General features: G+C 46.7%; 1 protein-coding gene across 1 annotated transcript in view; it reads right to left on the bottom strand.

Annotated features, from left to right (window-relative positions):
• The window catches only part of POU2F3 (POU class 2 homeobox 3), a 42,200-nt gene that overhangs the window by 19,650 nt on the left and 10,104 nt on the right, over positions 1 to 12,446 (bottom strand). The window contains exon 4 of the mRNA XM_072884627.1: positions 5,884 to 5,918. Coding sequence (XP_072740728.1) covers positions 5,884 to 5,918 — 35 coding nt within the window. The remainder of the gene's footprint in view (positions 1 to 5,883; positions 5,919 to 12,446) is intronic.

Consider the following 12,446-nt stretch of genomic DNA (forward strand, 5'->3'; position numbering starts at 1 on the left):
CTCACAGGCCTGTTTTGGAGTTCATTCCCAGCAATCTCATCTGAGGGCTTCTGCAAGGTGCCAGAACAAAACTAGCTTGAAGAAGGGGTTCCTCTACATATCTGTCCTAAGCAAAACAGTGCCATATATAGAAACAGAGGACTTTCCCTCAAGCCAGGGCTTTCTCTGATGCTTTCCCAAAGGGCTGCATTTCAATGAAGAAACAGCACACACACAAATTTATGCAATCAGTCTATCCCTAGGACAGAGCAAGGAAACTTCAAAAGGGAAAGGCCAAGGTAGTGTTCAGCTTAGATCCAGTGTCAGTCAAGGCAGATATGGACAGCCGGGCTGATTTCCAGTTAGTGAAGGCTCAAGAGATGAAAAGCAGATGCAAGACTTAGGCTGATACCCTGGGGCAATGCGGAGAAGAAGAGAGAGTGAAATCTGAATTGATCCCCAGAGGGGAGAAGGAAGCAGGATGTGAACCTCCCCTTGAGAGGAGGGCAAAACAGGACTGGGATGGAAATCTGGAGGGCAGACTGAAACCTGAACTACCCACAGGGAAAAGCCAAGCAGGAACAGAAATGACATATAGGGAACACATGAGATTAGGGGGAGGTGGGAACACAAAGTGGAATGAAAAGCTATGAGAGAGATCCCTGGGGGGAGGGAAGCCCTGATTGAGCAAAATTAAATCTGCAGGGAGTTTTGCATCCCAGATATTAATAACAAACTACCTAGCAAGTTAGGCCCTTCTTTCCACCTTCAAAAGGATGGAGGGGAGGAAGAACTTGTCTGTGGTTGAGCACAAGACTATGAATCAGAGAATCGGAGTCCGTATCCCAGCTCTGCCAGGCAGCAGGTCCTTGGATTACAATACGCCTCAATGTCCACAGGCAACTGTCCTATAAAGCATCCACTGATTTCAACTGCAATCATGCTGCTCAGCATCTTTGGGAAAAGCCAGGTAGTCGGTCTGTGTCTGCCTCATCTTTAAGACAGGGTTAAACAACTCCCTACCTTCTGGAGGCACCAGGATGCTAAATTAATTAGCAAAATACCTTCAGACACGTAGGTGGAAAGTACCAAACAAGGTCAGAGTGTTATTAATGGCACTGAAAAAGAGCCACCAGTGATTTTAGATCTCAAATGCAGTTTGCCCAATTTAATTTCTCATATCATGTGTCTACAGGACATCAGCTGTGAAGACCTGAGACAACTCTATTACCTCAAAACCACTGTTGAAAACCCCACATAAACCTCAAAAATTAAAGTTCCCTTGGACAATGACTCTGTCAGAGATGAACAGGGCAGGGAGATGAGTTAGATAAGGAGGTCCTGAGGGAGGGGAACCCCTTTGGCACCTCTTACAGAGGGGAGGGCAGTAACACACAGGATCCTTCACTTGGTTTTGGAAGGGAGGAATTTTTCAACAGACCCAGTCCCTCCCCGCTCTTTTGTGATATACTAGCAGACACGCTCAATTGGCCAAGAGAAGTCTACTCAGGTCCTACTGACTGGGAATCTTAAGCAGCTCCATTATTTAATGCTGACTGACCACTGGAAGAGAGGGATTTTGAAACGTGTCCCTTACAGTCACGTGCAACAGTAAAAATGGCAATGTGTACGACCTGACGTGCAGATGTAAGTGTTGAGCTAATGTGCATAGGAAATACGAGGCCACTTCAATTGCATATCTTATTTCCTTATTTTGTTCTGGATGCTTCCCTTTGTGTTCTGAAGATCTCTCCTGCCCCAGCAATACATCTCCAAGCTACCTCCTTTTCCCAGGTAAATCCATCCCAAGATCCTATTTCTAGGAAGCCTGTTGGAAAGACATAAATATCCTTATTACATACCCTGATTGGTGTAAACCAAAGAAAGTAAAGTAATGGGAGGAAAGAACCAACAGGAAAATTCAAGCTGTTCTGAGCCCTGGGCTGCTCTAGCACACTAGTGCCTGCTTGTTTGTCTTAAATATTGTCAAGTCTCACAGCAGGATCACCTTTACATTGATACAAATATCAAACCTGTCATTATCATTAAACAAATGACAGCCTGTCTGCAAGGGTTAGCCTGTTGCTGGAATGAAACTGCATGACATATTTGGATACAGAGCACATGCAGATCCTGCTAAGCCTTTCTGCACTGGTTACACATAACCTTTCAGCTTCATTTCAAGAGAGACATATTCTCTCCCAGCACTGGAGTGCAGCTCAGCTTGAGAGCATGAAGGGGCCTGGAGAGGACCTCTCATTCCCTCCTCTGGAAGGACAGGAGATCTGAGCCTTCGTTCCTCCCTGGCACTCAGAGACTGCATTGCTGTAAGGACCAACAGATGACGCAGTCCTACACATCACTTTTCTGATGGAAAAGAAATCAGTGATTCAGCAGCTGTGTATTTTCCTCCTCCAGCTGCAGATCAACGCACAGCACTACGTACTGGGCTACAACACTCACACGATGCACACAAGCCCTGTCGTCTCCCAAAACCATCAGCCCTAGCTCCGTGTCTGTATTCCAGAAGGTGATATTATCTCAGGGATTAACTCCAGATGCAGGGTGAATTACCTGGCTCTCTAGAACAGCTCTCTTCAGAGCCATCTACAAAAACAAACAACGCAGTATTTCCTTAAAGGCTGAACGCTGCGTATACCAACAGGGAAATAAACCAAACAAGACCTGGTAAGACCACAGCAGCATCACCTGGTAAGGATCACCACATTACAGCGAGGAAAAGATCCGATTTCAACACTTTCAGTCAGATCTTTTCCTGGTCCCACTCGATGCCCTTTTGTGGCAAGACTCTGAAGCCACGTTTGCAGAGTTACTCAGTTCTGTCCCTGACACGCTCTGGACACGATCCCAAACCATCAAGAAGCAGATGTCCCTATCCAGGTTGCCAGCACTGAAGGTGAAAGTTTATTACCGTCTCTTTGCATTTCCCTTGATATAAACAGGAAACAACCAGCACTAGACTCACTAAATAAAAAGCCAAACCAGATAGGCAAGGCAGAAGATGCTTCTTTTTCCATACACACCCTTTTCCCTCTCATTCACATACAAATTACTGTTGCATCCAGGTGGGAGGAGAGTTTGAAGAGGGGAGGGGGGAAGAAATGTTTGCCAAATAGGTTGAGGGATCAGAAGGCAGCTTTCTCATAAAGTGCAGGGCTGACCCACAAACTGCGAGAAAACCTCAAACTCCACAAGAGTTTCCCTCCTCCCCATTTTCAGGGTGAGAGCAGCCACAGCAGGGAATTGGTAGGCAAGTAAGGGGTCTAACCAGGTCACTCCACCCTTCTCTTCCCGCCTGGAGCACAACATGGGAGGGAAACAGACCTGAAATGTAGGCCATCTACAAAGACTGGAGGAGAGGCTTAAATGATGTGAGATTTATGATCTTCAAAGTGATTAGCGCCCAGCACTCCAAATAAAGTCAAAGAGAGCTCAGCAGCTCTTGCATTCAGTTTGGAGTTGGGTTTCAAACCATACTTCTCTGGCTTCAGTTTGAAAACTGGAATTGCAGGGTAACAAAAAAAAAAAAGCCACCCAAAACCAACCTCAAACCCCAAACCAAAATTAAAAAACCCACCAACCTCCACCCCTAATGAAAGAGCTCAGCACCTGATTTTACATGAAAACACTTTGATATTTCCATATCTCCCCTTCTTCCTTTTTCTCATCATTTGAAATCTATTTGCTGAATTGAAGATGAATTCACCAATAGCTGAGGTCAACCTGAAACGTGAGTGTATAACCCGTGTGCATTTGGGCTCATGCTCATTTAAAATAATAACAACAATAACAATAATGGCTCAAGTCTACACATGGCCTTGAGAGGGCCAAGAGAGGGAGACAAAGAGCCATTTGCACATGCCTGTGTCCACTCACAGGGACTGTTACAAGCCCATCCCTGACATCACTGCAAAGCCCCTTCTGCGGATACTACCTATGCTCCGGGGAATTGCACCAGATTAAAAAAAGAAAAAAAACATTAAAATGAGCTTGTTCACAGGCTTTTGCTTTTTAAACCTTGATAAGACCCCAGTCAGGTTTGCTACTCAGTTACACAAACAGACGTGCTGGAGCAAATGAAAGGGATTCTGCAGTACCCCTTTGGTGGAAGGAGAGAAACAAAAGTGGGAAGTGAATGCTACAAAATACTGTCATAAAACCACAATCTCTTTTTGGGAGGGGGATGTTTCTTTCAAGAAGACTCTGGCCCAAATCCTGCTGACTGCGAGGCTGTCTGCCCCTACAACTTTACCAGCACCCACTCATTCAGTGGCATGCAGAGAACTAGGACCTTAAAGATAATGGGTCAAATCATCAGTGGGTGTAAATCAGCACTGCTTCACCACAGTCAATAATGTTTCCTTGATTAACCTCAGCCCAGCTTCCAGTTCTAACATCTTTGTGGTGTTGCCATCGGAAAAGTTTGCAACATGTAACTATCTTGTGCTTTCATAGCTTATTTCTATCTTGAGGGAATTTTCTTTTATCACTAGTTATAAGCAGATTGGATTCTTCTCTTGGCGTGTAGAAAGCCTGTGCTTTGGGCTCTGCAATCCACAGAGCTGGAGACACAAGACTTTTTGTTTTCAGCTGGGTATTCCAAAAACCTGGAAGATGGCTGAACGTGTTAAGACACCTTTGATAGGAAGTTACGACCCACCCAAAACCAGAGCAGCCAAACCAAACAAACAAACAGCAGCTTGCTGACATCTGTCAGACGAGAGCCACCAAGGCAAGCTTGAAGGACAGAAAAGTCACAGTGAGAAGCTTCAGCTTGCCCACCTGCTGCTAGCAGGAAGCCTTTGCAAAGGATTGCAACCCTTGAATGTGAGGAATGCCCGGTTCGAAGCAGGTAGGTTGCTGTACTGTTAAGAGTGCCAACATCTGCTTCAAATGCTAGTGACTACCCGTGGAGTTACAGCCCCTTTTGCTTTCCTCGCTCCAGCTCCCCAGTCAGCCCCTGGAGTCCTGCAGCAGATCAGTGGGTTAGCTCTCTAGACCTCCTCTTTTCCTTTACAAGGTCTGAGCCCAGCTCCACTGGTGGCCACAGGAGTCCTTAGCTCTGGACTCGGAGAGCATTTTCTCATGTGTCTGCACAGATTCAAGATCTATACTCTCCAGAGGGCTGTAACCTTCCTGCCCTTGCAATTCTGATGTGAGATTCGGTGATTTCTTAGAGCCACATATGAAAATCTCCAGGCACTGAGACAGGAGTTGCTTTTATCTGCATGAAGCAGGAGAATAAGAGCAAACACAGCAAAGACAACAGTCCCTCACATGTTCATTTGCAATTAGGGCTTGCTTGCCCTGCAAGAAGCACTTGCTTATATCTGCTGTCCCTTTCCCCACTGACTTGCAAAGAGGAATCTGCAGTTGTAGGCAGGCCTGGTCTTGACCTACGCACTCCAAGACCTCAAACCACCTCATCTTCAGTCCTTGCTGATATTCCTGTGAGTCAGCCTCGTGTTCTTAGACTTGCATACCACAGGGCTTTCAGCACCAGTGTCACAAACAGTAGAAATGCATGGGGCTTTGGGGTGGGATTTGTACATTTGCCAGTGTAAACGAGGTGCCTTTTGTTTCTAAATGACAATGGAAAAAAATTAAAAAGCCAGAAAAAGCCTCAAGCAAATGGTGATTTAAAGAAACTCTATAATTAACAAAATTCTATGAAATCGGAAGGCCTGGAAACCAGAAGTTTAATCTGTCATTCTATCCCACAAGGGGAATTGGGAAGAACTTATGTGGTCTCTTTAATGGTAGCTTCTGACCTAACAGTTTTTATCTCTTAGCAGTAGCTGCCTGGGACTCAGCAAGATGAGCAATTAAAAAACAGAGTTCAAGAAAGCAAGAGAATACCTGGTAACCCAGGAAACGTCTTACCTGCCTGTTAAAGTCCAGCCCATTCTGTTCACTTCCTACAATGAAACAAACAGAAAAATATCTCAGTATTAATGACAGTCAGCATTGATGTAAACTTTCCAGAACTTAGAACACACATAACCAAAGACACGCTGCTAGCCCAGCTCAGTTTACTGTAAGAGCAAGAAGAGGAGGAGGAAGGTGGAGTCAATGCGAATGCAGCAATGAAGTGCAAAGGCAGCTTTTGCAACGTTTGGTGGTATCAGCTTTTGCTGAATTATAACAGAAGTGCTTCTGCCTGGGAGATACCTGGCCAAGCAGCAAGGGTGCAGGAAAGCTCACGGACTGCAAGGGAGATTCCAGCAGAGGTGAGCTGGAGGACGTTACATCTCCAGGGAAATCCAGGACCAAGGCACTGTATATAAAGTGAGAACTAACTGTGGGAGAGGCTAGCAATCAGGTGGTCAAGGCTGTTAACCAGGGATCTTCAGGAACCCATGTGGCACTGAGTAATTACGGGATATCTAAAGGAACAGAGGGTGCCGTGGGGTTGTGCTCAAGAGGCGTCTCCTTGATTCCAAAAGAGATTGGCAGGCACAGGGGGAAAAATCAGACAGGTTTCAGCCTGAAGGTACCGCACAGGCCCTCACTCATTCCCCTTTGATGATAAACATTCCCCCCTCCATCACACCTGCCAAATTCATCAAGAACATCACAGAGGAAAGGTTGTATGCTCCACAGATATGAATGCTTTAAGGGATTCCACGAAGCCTCTTTAGTTGCAAAGGCAACCCCAAGAAACCCCTTCCCTTCCCTTTGCAATCCATTCCCTAAGTCATTCTCTTCCAGTCCAAGTGAGTTTGTGATAAATAGTCTTAAATTGTTCACATCCCACCGGTACAAGCCCCCAGGGCCTCCTCCTCCTCTTTTTTCCAGTATAACGTTCCCCATAAAGCATAGCCCGTGCCCTGTGATCTGATCAAGCTTCAACACATCAGGTTTTTCAGTAGTTCATGTCTCTCTTGCAAAAAGTTGGAAAGCAGTTAAGAGAGGCTGTGCAGGCAGGAGTGCAAATCCAACTCTCCCATTGAATTGCTTTCTTCAACTGAACAAGCCTCCACCCTAATCTAGCACACAGTTTTTCAGCTTGCACCATACACATAATATTCCCAGGTGAATCAGCATGGTTCTTTGAGATTCTCAGGGGGAGTATGCTTGGTACAATTGCTCATACATGGCAAAATATTTTAGAGTCAACAATAAGAATTTCACAGCACTCTGTTCTCTGCTATCTAGAAACAGCTCTGGAGATTTAATCTGCAACATGTTAACAGCATTGACTGTGGAAACAGAGCTGCCTTTGTTGCTCTTGTTAGGTTGAGTTGTAGGTTTTCGCTATCAAACGATACCAGAGCACTATTTCACAGCAGAACAAGCTGTTGCCCCCCTGCTCTGAAATCTCTTCTGTCTTCTCACCAACTGCAACTCAACCTAGATCCAGCTCTGCACCTTCTCCCCCAGCCTGTCTGCATTTCTGCTGTGGTAGAGCCTGCCCTCGCTTCCTGTCTTCCTCCCGACCTGCTTCTCAGAGCTTTTTCTCTTCCCAGTCTCAGGTGTTTATCTTCTTCCATGTAATTCCCTACTCTACTACAACTTCCAACTTGCCACGCGCTTCCGTGCTCCCGTGCCTCTCGCTGTAACCATCTGCTCCCTGACCACCTCTCTCCAGCTGCTCCCGCCCGAGGAATTTGTTCATTCATTGTGTTCCAGCTCTACGCCCCAAGAGCCAACAACTGCACATATAATGATGGGAATGCTGATAGTGTTAATAGATGATCACAATCAGTATCCACACACCTGAGCAGGACTGTGTGAGGATCTTCAAGGCCTGCAGTTTCTACCTTTGAAACCCACAGGGGGTTGATGCAATCTAAAGGCAGTAGCTAAAGGGAAGAAAGGCAAGGAGGAGAGAAGGAGGAAATAAAGTTACCAGTTGCTAAAATAGAACAGGAAGGAAAAGGTAATCTTCTGATTTCTTGGATACAAGAGTTTCGCTCACGTTCAGATGCAGCACGTTGATGAGGCAAGATTCAAAGGCCTTGAAGGAAATCCCTAGGTCCCAGTGATGATGGCTCTGAGTCACTATCATACACCCCAAAACTTGGAACTTGAGATGCACAGCTGGAAAGGAGTTTCACTCCACATTGCTACCACCAGGCCCAAGTTCTCCAGCGCGTTCTTTCTTCCTCTTCCAAGCTTCCCATCTCACACTTTTTCCTCCCTGCACAAGCACGTGCAGCTAACAGACTTCCACCTTTCTTTTCCCCTTCCTCTCCTACAAGGCCAGACCCAGCTTCCTCCAACCCTCTGTTCTCTTGCACGTCCCTCCGCAGATCAACAGGGGTGTTCGGGAGCACCTCAGCCAGGTATTTTGTGACAGTGGAGCATGCTGCAAATATGCATGGAGATTGACATTAACTCAGTCGCAGCTTAGGCGTCTAAGCCTGAGATAACTGCCCCAGGCTGTCTTGGTAGACAGTGAGGAGAAATAGGCACCTCCAGAGGCCATTCATCTGACCTATCTTAGACGCCTATCTTAAGTTGAGATGAATGGCCCTCTGGAGATGACTGTTTCTCTTTATTGACTACAAAGGGACCCAGGGGCAACTAGTTAAGACTTAGATGTCCAATAGTGAGATATTTAAAACTGGGCGAGGTGATTTCTACTCCCAGTGGTTATGTAAATGGCAGCTGGATACACAAATCTCTTCAACTTTTCAGCAGGACCAGCGAGTGTTTGGGCACAGATTTATTTGCAAACAAATCTCATCTTTTTCTATTTCAGTAAAAGCTTGAGTTCAAGTAAAATTCAAATTATTCCAGCTGCAAGCCAAGGTTTGGGTGTGATAGGGATAACAACTCTTCTCTTTCAGTTAAATCAGTAACTTTCCTACAAATATTTTAAAAATAGACTCAGTTTCCTCCCAGTTTCTATCAACATCAGGACTCACACTGAAGCAGTCATTTCTCTCCTTAAAGGAACGGGCTGTTCAAACAACGAGGATCAGCACTTAAGATTTAATCTTTTCTAGCTCCAGGAGATAAAAAGAAAGAAAAGTGTAAGTGGCAGCAGATTCTCAGCTGCTGTAAACTGCCAGAACTCCACTAATTTTAATGGAGCTTCGCACCAGCCAACAACTTGCCTCTTGCTACACCAGCCAGGCACAATAGGATCCAAAGTCTCCAGCGCCTGCTAAACGCAGTCCTCCCCTCCTTAAATTGCATCAAACTGGGGAAGCCCTGGGATTTAAATGGAGAAAGATCGCTTTGAGCCTCTTGCGCTACAGTTCCCAGGAGCTTCCCCATCAAACAGGCCTTCATTCCCCTTTTTATGGGTGTTCCAGACAGGGGGGAAAAGGCAGCGATAAGCTCAGCTAGCTCCCCGCAGCACGGCAGACAAGGACTGTGCTGCTCTCCTTGGTTCACCTGGCAGCTGTTTTGCATAGCACTGGCATCAGATCTGGTGCGAGTTTGCCTGGGGAGGTTTCTCTGGGGATGGGAGCAGCAGAACAGTTCCGGACGCTTCCCCCCGCCCGCTGCTGTTCCCCCTGCCTGGAACGTGCCGTTTGCTCTGAAAACCAAAGACAAGTGCTCTATCAGAACTGACACGATTCCCACTGGAAGCCGCCGAGCCAGTCCAGCACTTGAGGATAAAAGCGCCGTAATGGGAGAAAAGTAAAATCAAGATCGCAGTGCGCCTTCATCTTCACAAGGCAAACACATGCAGCAACACGCAGATGTCACCTACGGGTAGTGACAGCCACCCGTGGCTTTTTGCCCAATGTCAAAAACAGGGCTGCAACCAGAAGGCTAACCTTATCCCCCTTCCCACCCAACTACATTCTTAATTCACCTCACAGTTTGATCTCAGCTGCACAGAAGGGACAGGGAATTAGAAGGTGATTTCAATCTTTAACAGGTGTTGGGGAATTCCCACAGGGAATCAGTTTTCTGCCGCATGCATTTGGGAGGGAAATTCAGAACAGCTGAACAGTGATGGAGGAACAGTGCCAGGCAGACACCAGGCAGGGGATTCAGCTGCCTGGGCTTAGATGTCTAACTTTTAGGTGTCTAATTCTGAGCCAATTGCTCTAGGCTCCCTTTACAGCCACGGAGAGGAAGCAGGCACTTCCAGAGGGCAATTCAACTCGCCCCCGAGACAGACGGCAGAGAGATGAATCACCTTCTAGAGATACCTATTTTCACCATTGACTGTACAAGGAGCCCGGGGTGAGTAGGTCAGACTTCAGCCTCAAAGTATTGAACATCTAAAATTAAGATTAATCTCACCTATGCTGAAGATTTTAGCACTCCAGTTGATAAAGCACAATGCCACTAGAGATTGACAAAGCAGGCCAGATGCAGAATGCCTTTCAATGTACTTTTTCTAGAAGCTGAGAAATTAACTTGTTCACATTAACTGAGACAAGAATCAAATCTCTCGCCTCAAACAACATGTGAAGTTAAAAGATTACCCAAGAGCAGGTAAAGAAAAGAGTGGCAATGATTATCATAACTATAAACAGTACTTGACCCACATGCTGTAAATGAAGCAAAATGCTCACCTGCACTGAGAAGGATGTGGTTCTATTAAGCAGAAAAGATATTCAGCATCAAATACACTCCTCAGGATTTCAATTCACTTCGGAGACTCAAGCAAATACCAAGTCATAGCCCTCACACTACTGTTCCCAGCAGTCAGACCAACAACTTCTCCAGAACTAGCAGGAAAAGCCCTGGGTGGTAGGAGCTCACCTAAATCACCTTCTCTCCATGTTCGTGGCTATCCCTGATTCCCTCCAGCTGTGTCCAGTGGCACTGGGGAGCAGAAACTGAAGCTGAGCAGACACCGGTCAGCTCCCTGGATCCTCATGTGCCCTGCTGGGATGCTCGCTGTTCCCAGGGCTTACCTTAAGAACTGCTTTTTAAAGGGAGCAGGGGAAAGTGTGAACAGGATGGGGAGGTTTCGAGGCAGCCAGATAGGGCTGCAGTTTTCATGTTAACTGTTTGCTCTAAAGACACAAACAGACCAAACCAGGGCATTGGAGCATCTCCATGGGAAAGTTCAGGCTGGTTAGCAAGGAAAGTGAATCTGTGCTGACTCAGTCAGATGGCTACAGACTCCAGGGGAAGCTTTCACTGAAGACTCAAGTGTTTCATTTGGGTGGAAACCCCTGGGTTATAAAAATGCCTTTCCTTTGTCAGCAATGCCTCAAAGAAATCACATCTCCTAGTCCCACTGCAGCTCTGAGTGCAATATACCCTTCGTGTGGGGCAGGGAGCAGGGGGAGAAAGCAGGACAGCAACTGTGGGAGACTCGGGCAGTTTCCAGAAGGAAACCTGAGGGCAGCCGTTGTTCCCACGGAAAACATTTCACCTGCAGGTGCTGGGAGAGGGCAAGTCTCTTCTCTTAGACCAGAGGCAAGAGGCAGATCAGACCAGCTCTTCCTTTGCCCCTCTAATTCAAGTCAAACCAGCCTTTTGTTCCCCTTTCCCCTCCTCATCCTTTTTTATCCTCTTCCATAATGGGATGTTTAAGAAAAAAAATAAAATAACCCAACCTCAAACCCTAATCACCTTAATTTGAATTTCAAATAGCCCCCTCCTGGCCTCCCCCACGCCCCAACTGACTCGGAGCTGGGAATATGGAAATTTCTTCTGCTTGCCTTAAATGTGGCTGTGCTATGAAAATCATCAGCCTTATGCAAATCCTGAGCAGGCCAATTGCCATAGCAACCAGCTGTTTCCAGCCCGGCTGCTGCTGCTTTCATTTATTCGGGACTTGTCCTGGGGCTGTGCATGGCTGCAGGGGGAAGAGACAAGAGAAATCCTGGAGGCTTTGAGGAAAGTTTCACCAGGGAGAGCTAACCTTGGAGAGCAAAGGCGTAGCCAAGGACTAGGCTCAGCGTGGGGCCGGGGAAGGCCAAGTTTCCTCAAAAGACTTTGGCCTGGCAATCTGTTTTCAGCCTGATCTGAAGAGGTAACAACAAAAGGCAAAAGAGAAAAGCTCAGACTGTGCATCCCTTAGCTTGCCTGCTGAGTGCAACAAGGAGTGCCCCTGTGCACCAAGCAGCACAGCCTGAGCACCCACCAACTCCTCTCACACGAGCCACTGCACTGCTCAATCTGACATCCCTTGCTTGTGCACATTTCCTTTTGCCTGAGTTAGAAGCTGACTCCGAGGTCAGAGCCTCCGTACCCCATTCCAGCATGAGCCACCAAGTTTAAAAGAGACCCTACCCAGACACCCAGGGTTGGAATACAATAAACAACAGCGTCTCCAGAGCCCAGCAGAGATCAGGGCTCCATTCTGCCAAGAGCTGTACCCATCCCTGGGGAGAGCAGCACCTGCATCAAAGAGCTTACACCCTGGCAAAAAGCTGGGAGAAAAGATCGGGACCCTCGCTTTGGAGCTGAGGAACAGAGAAAGACTTAATTAAGTTTGTACAGGGAGCGTGTGGCAGAGGGGCAAACTGAGACAAGGTCTCTATTTTTCCATCTACCCTGATATGGATTTAATGCAA

Source organism: Ciconia boyciana, chromosome 20, assembly GCF_034638445.1.
Source record: "Ciconia boyciana chromosome 20, ASM3463844v1, whole genome shotgun sequence".
In the NCBI taxonomy this organism is placed as follows: Eukaryota; Metazoa; Chordata; class Aves; order Ciconiiformes; family Ciconiidae; genus Ciconia; species Ciconia boyciana.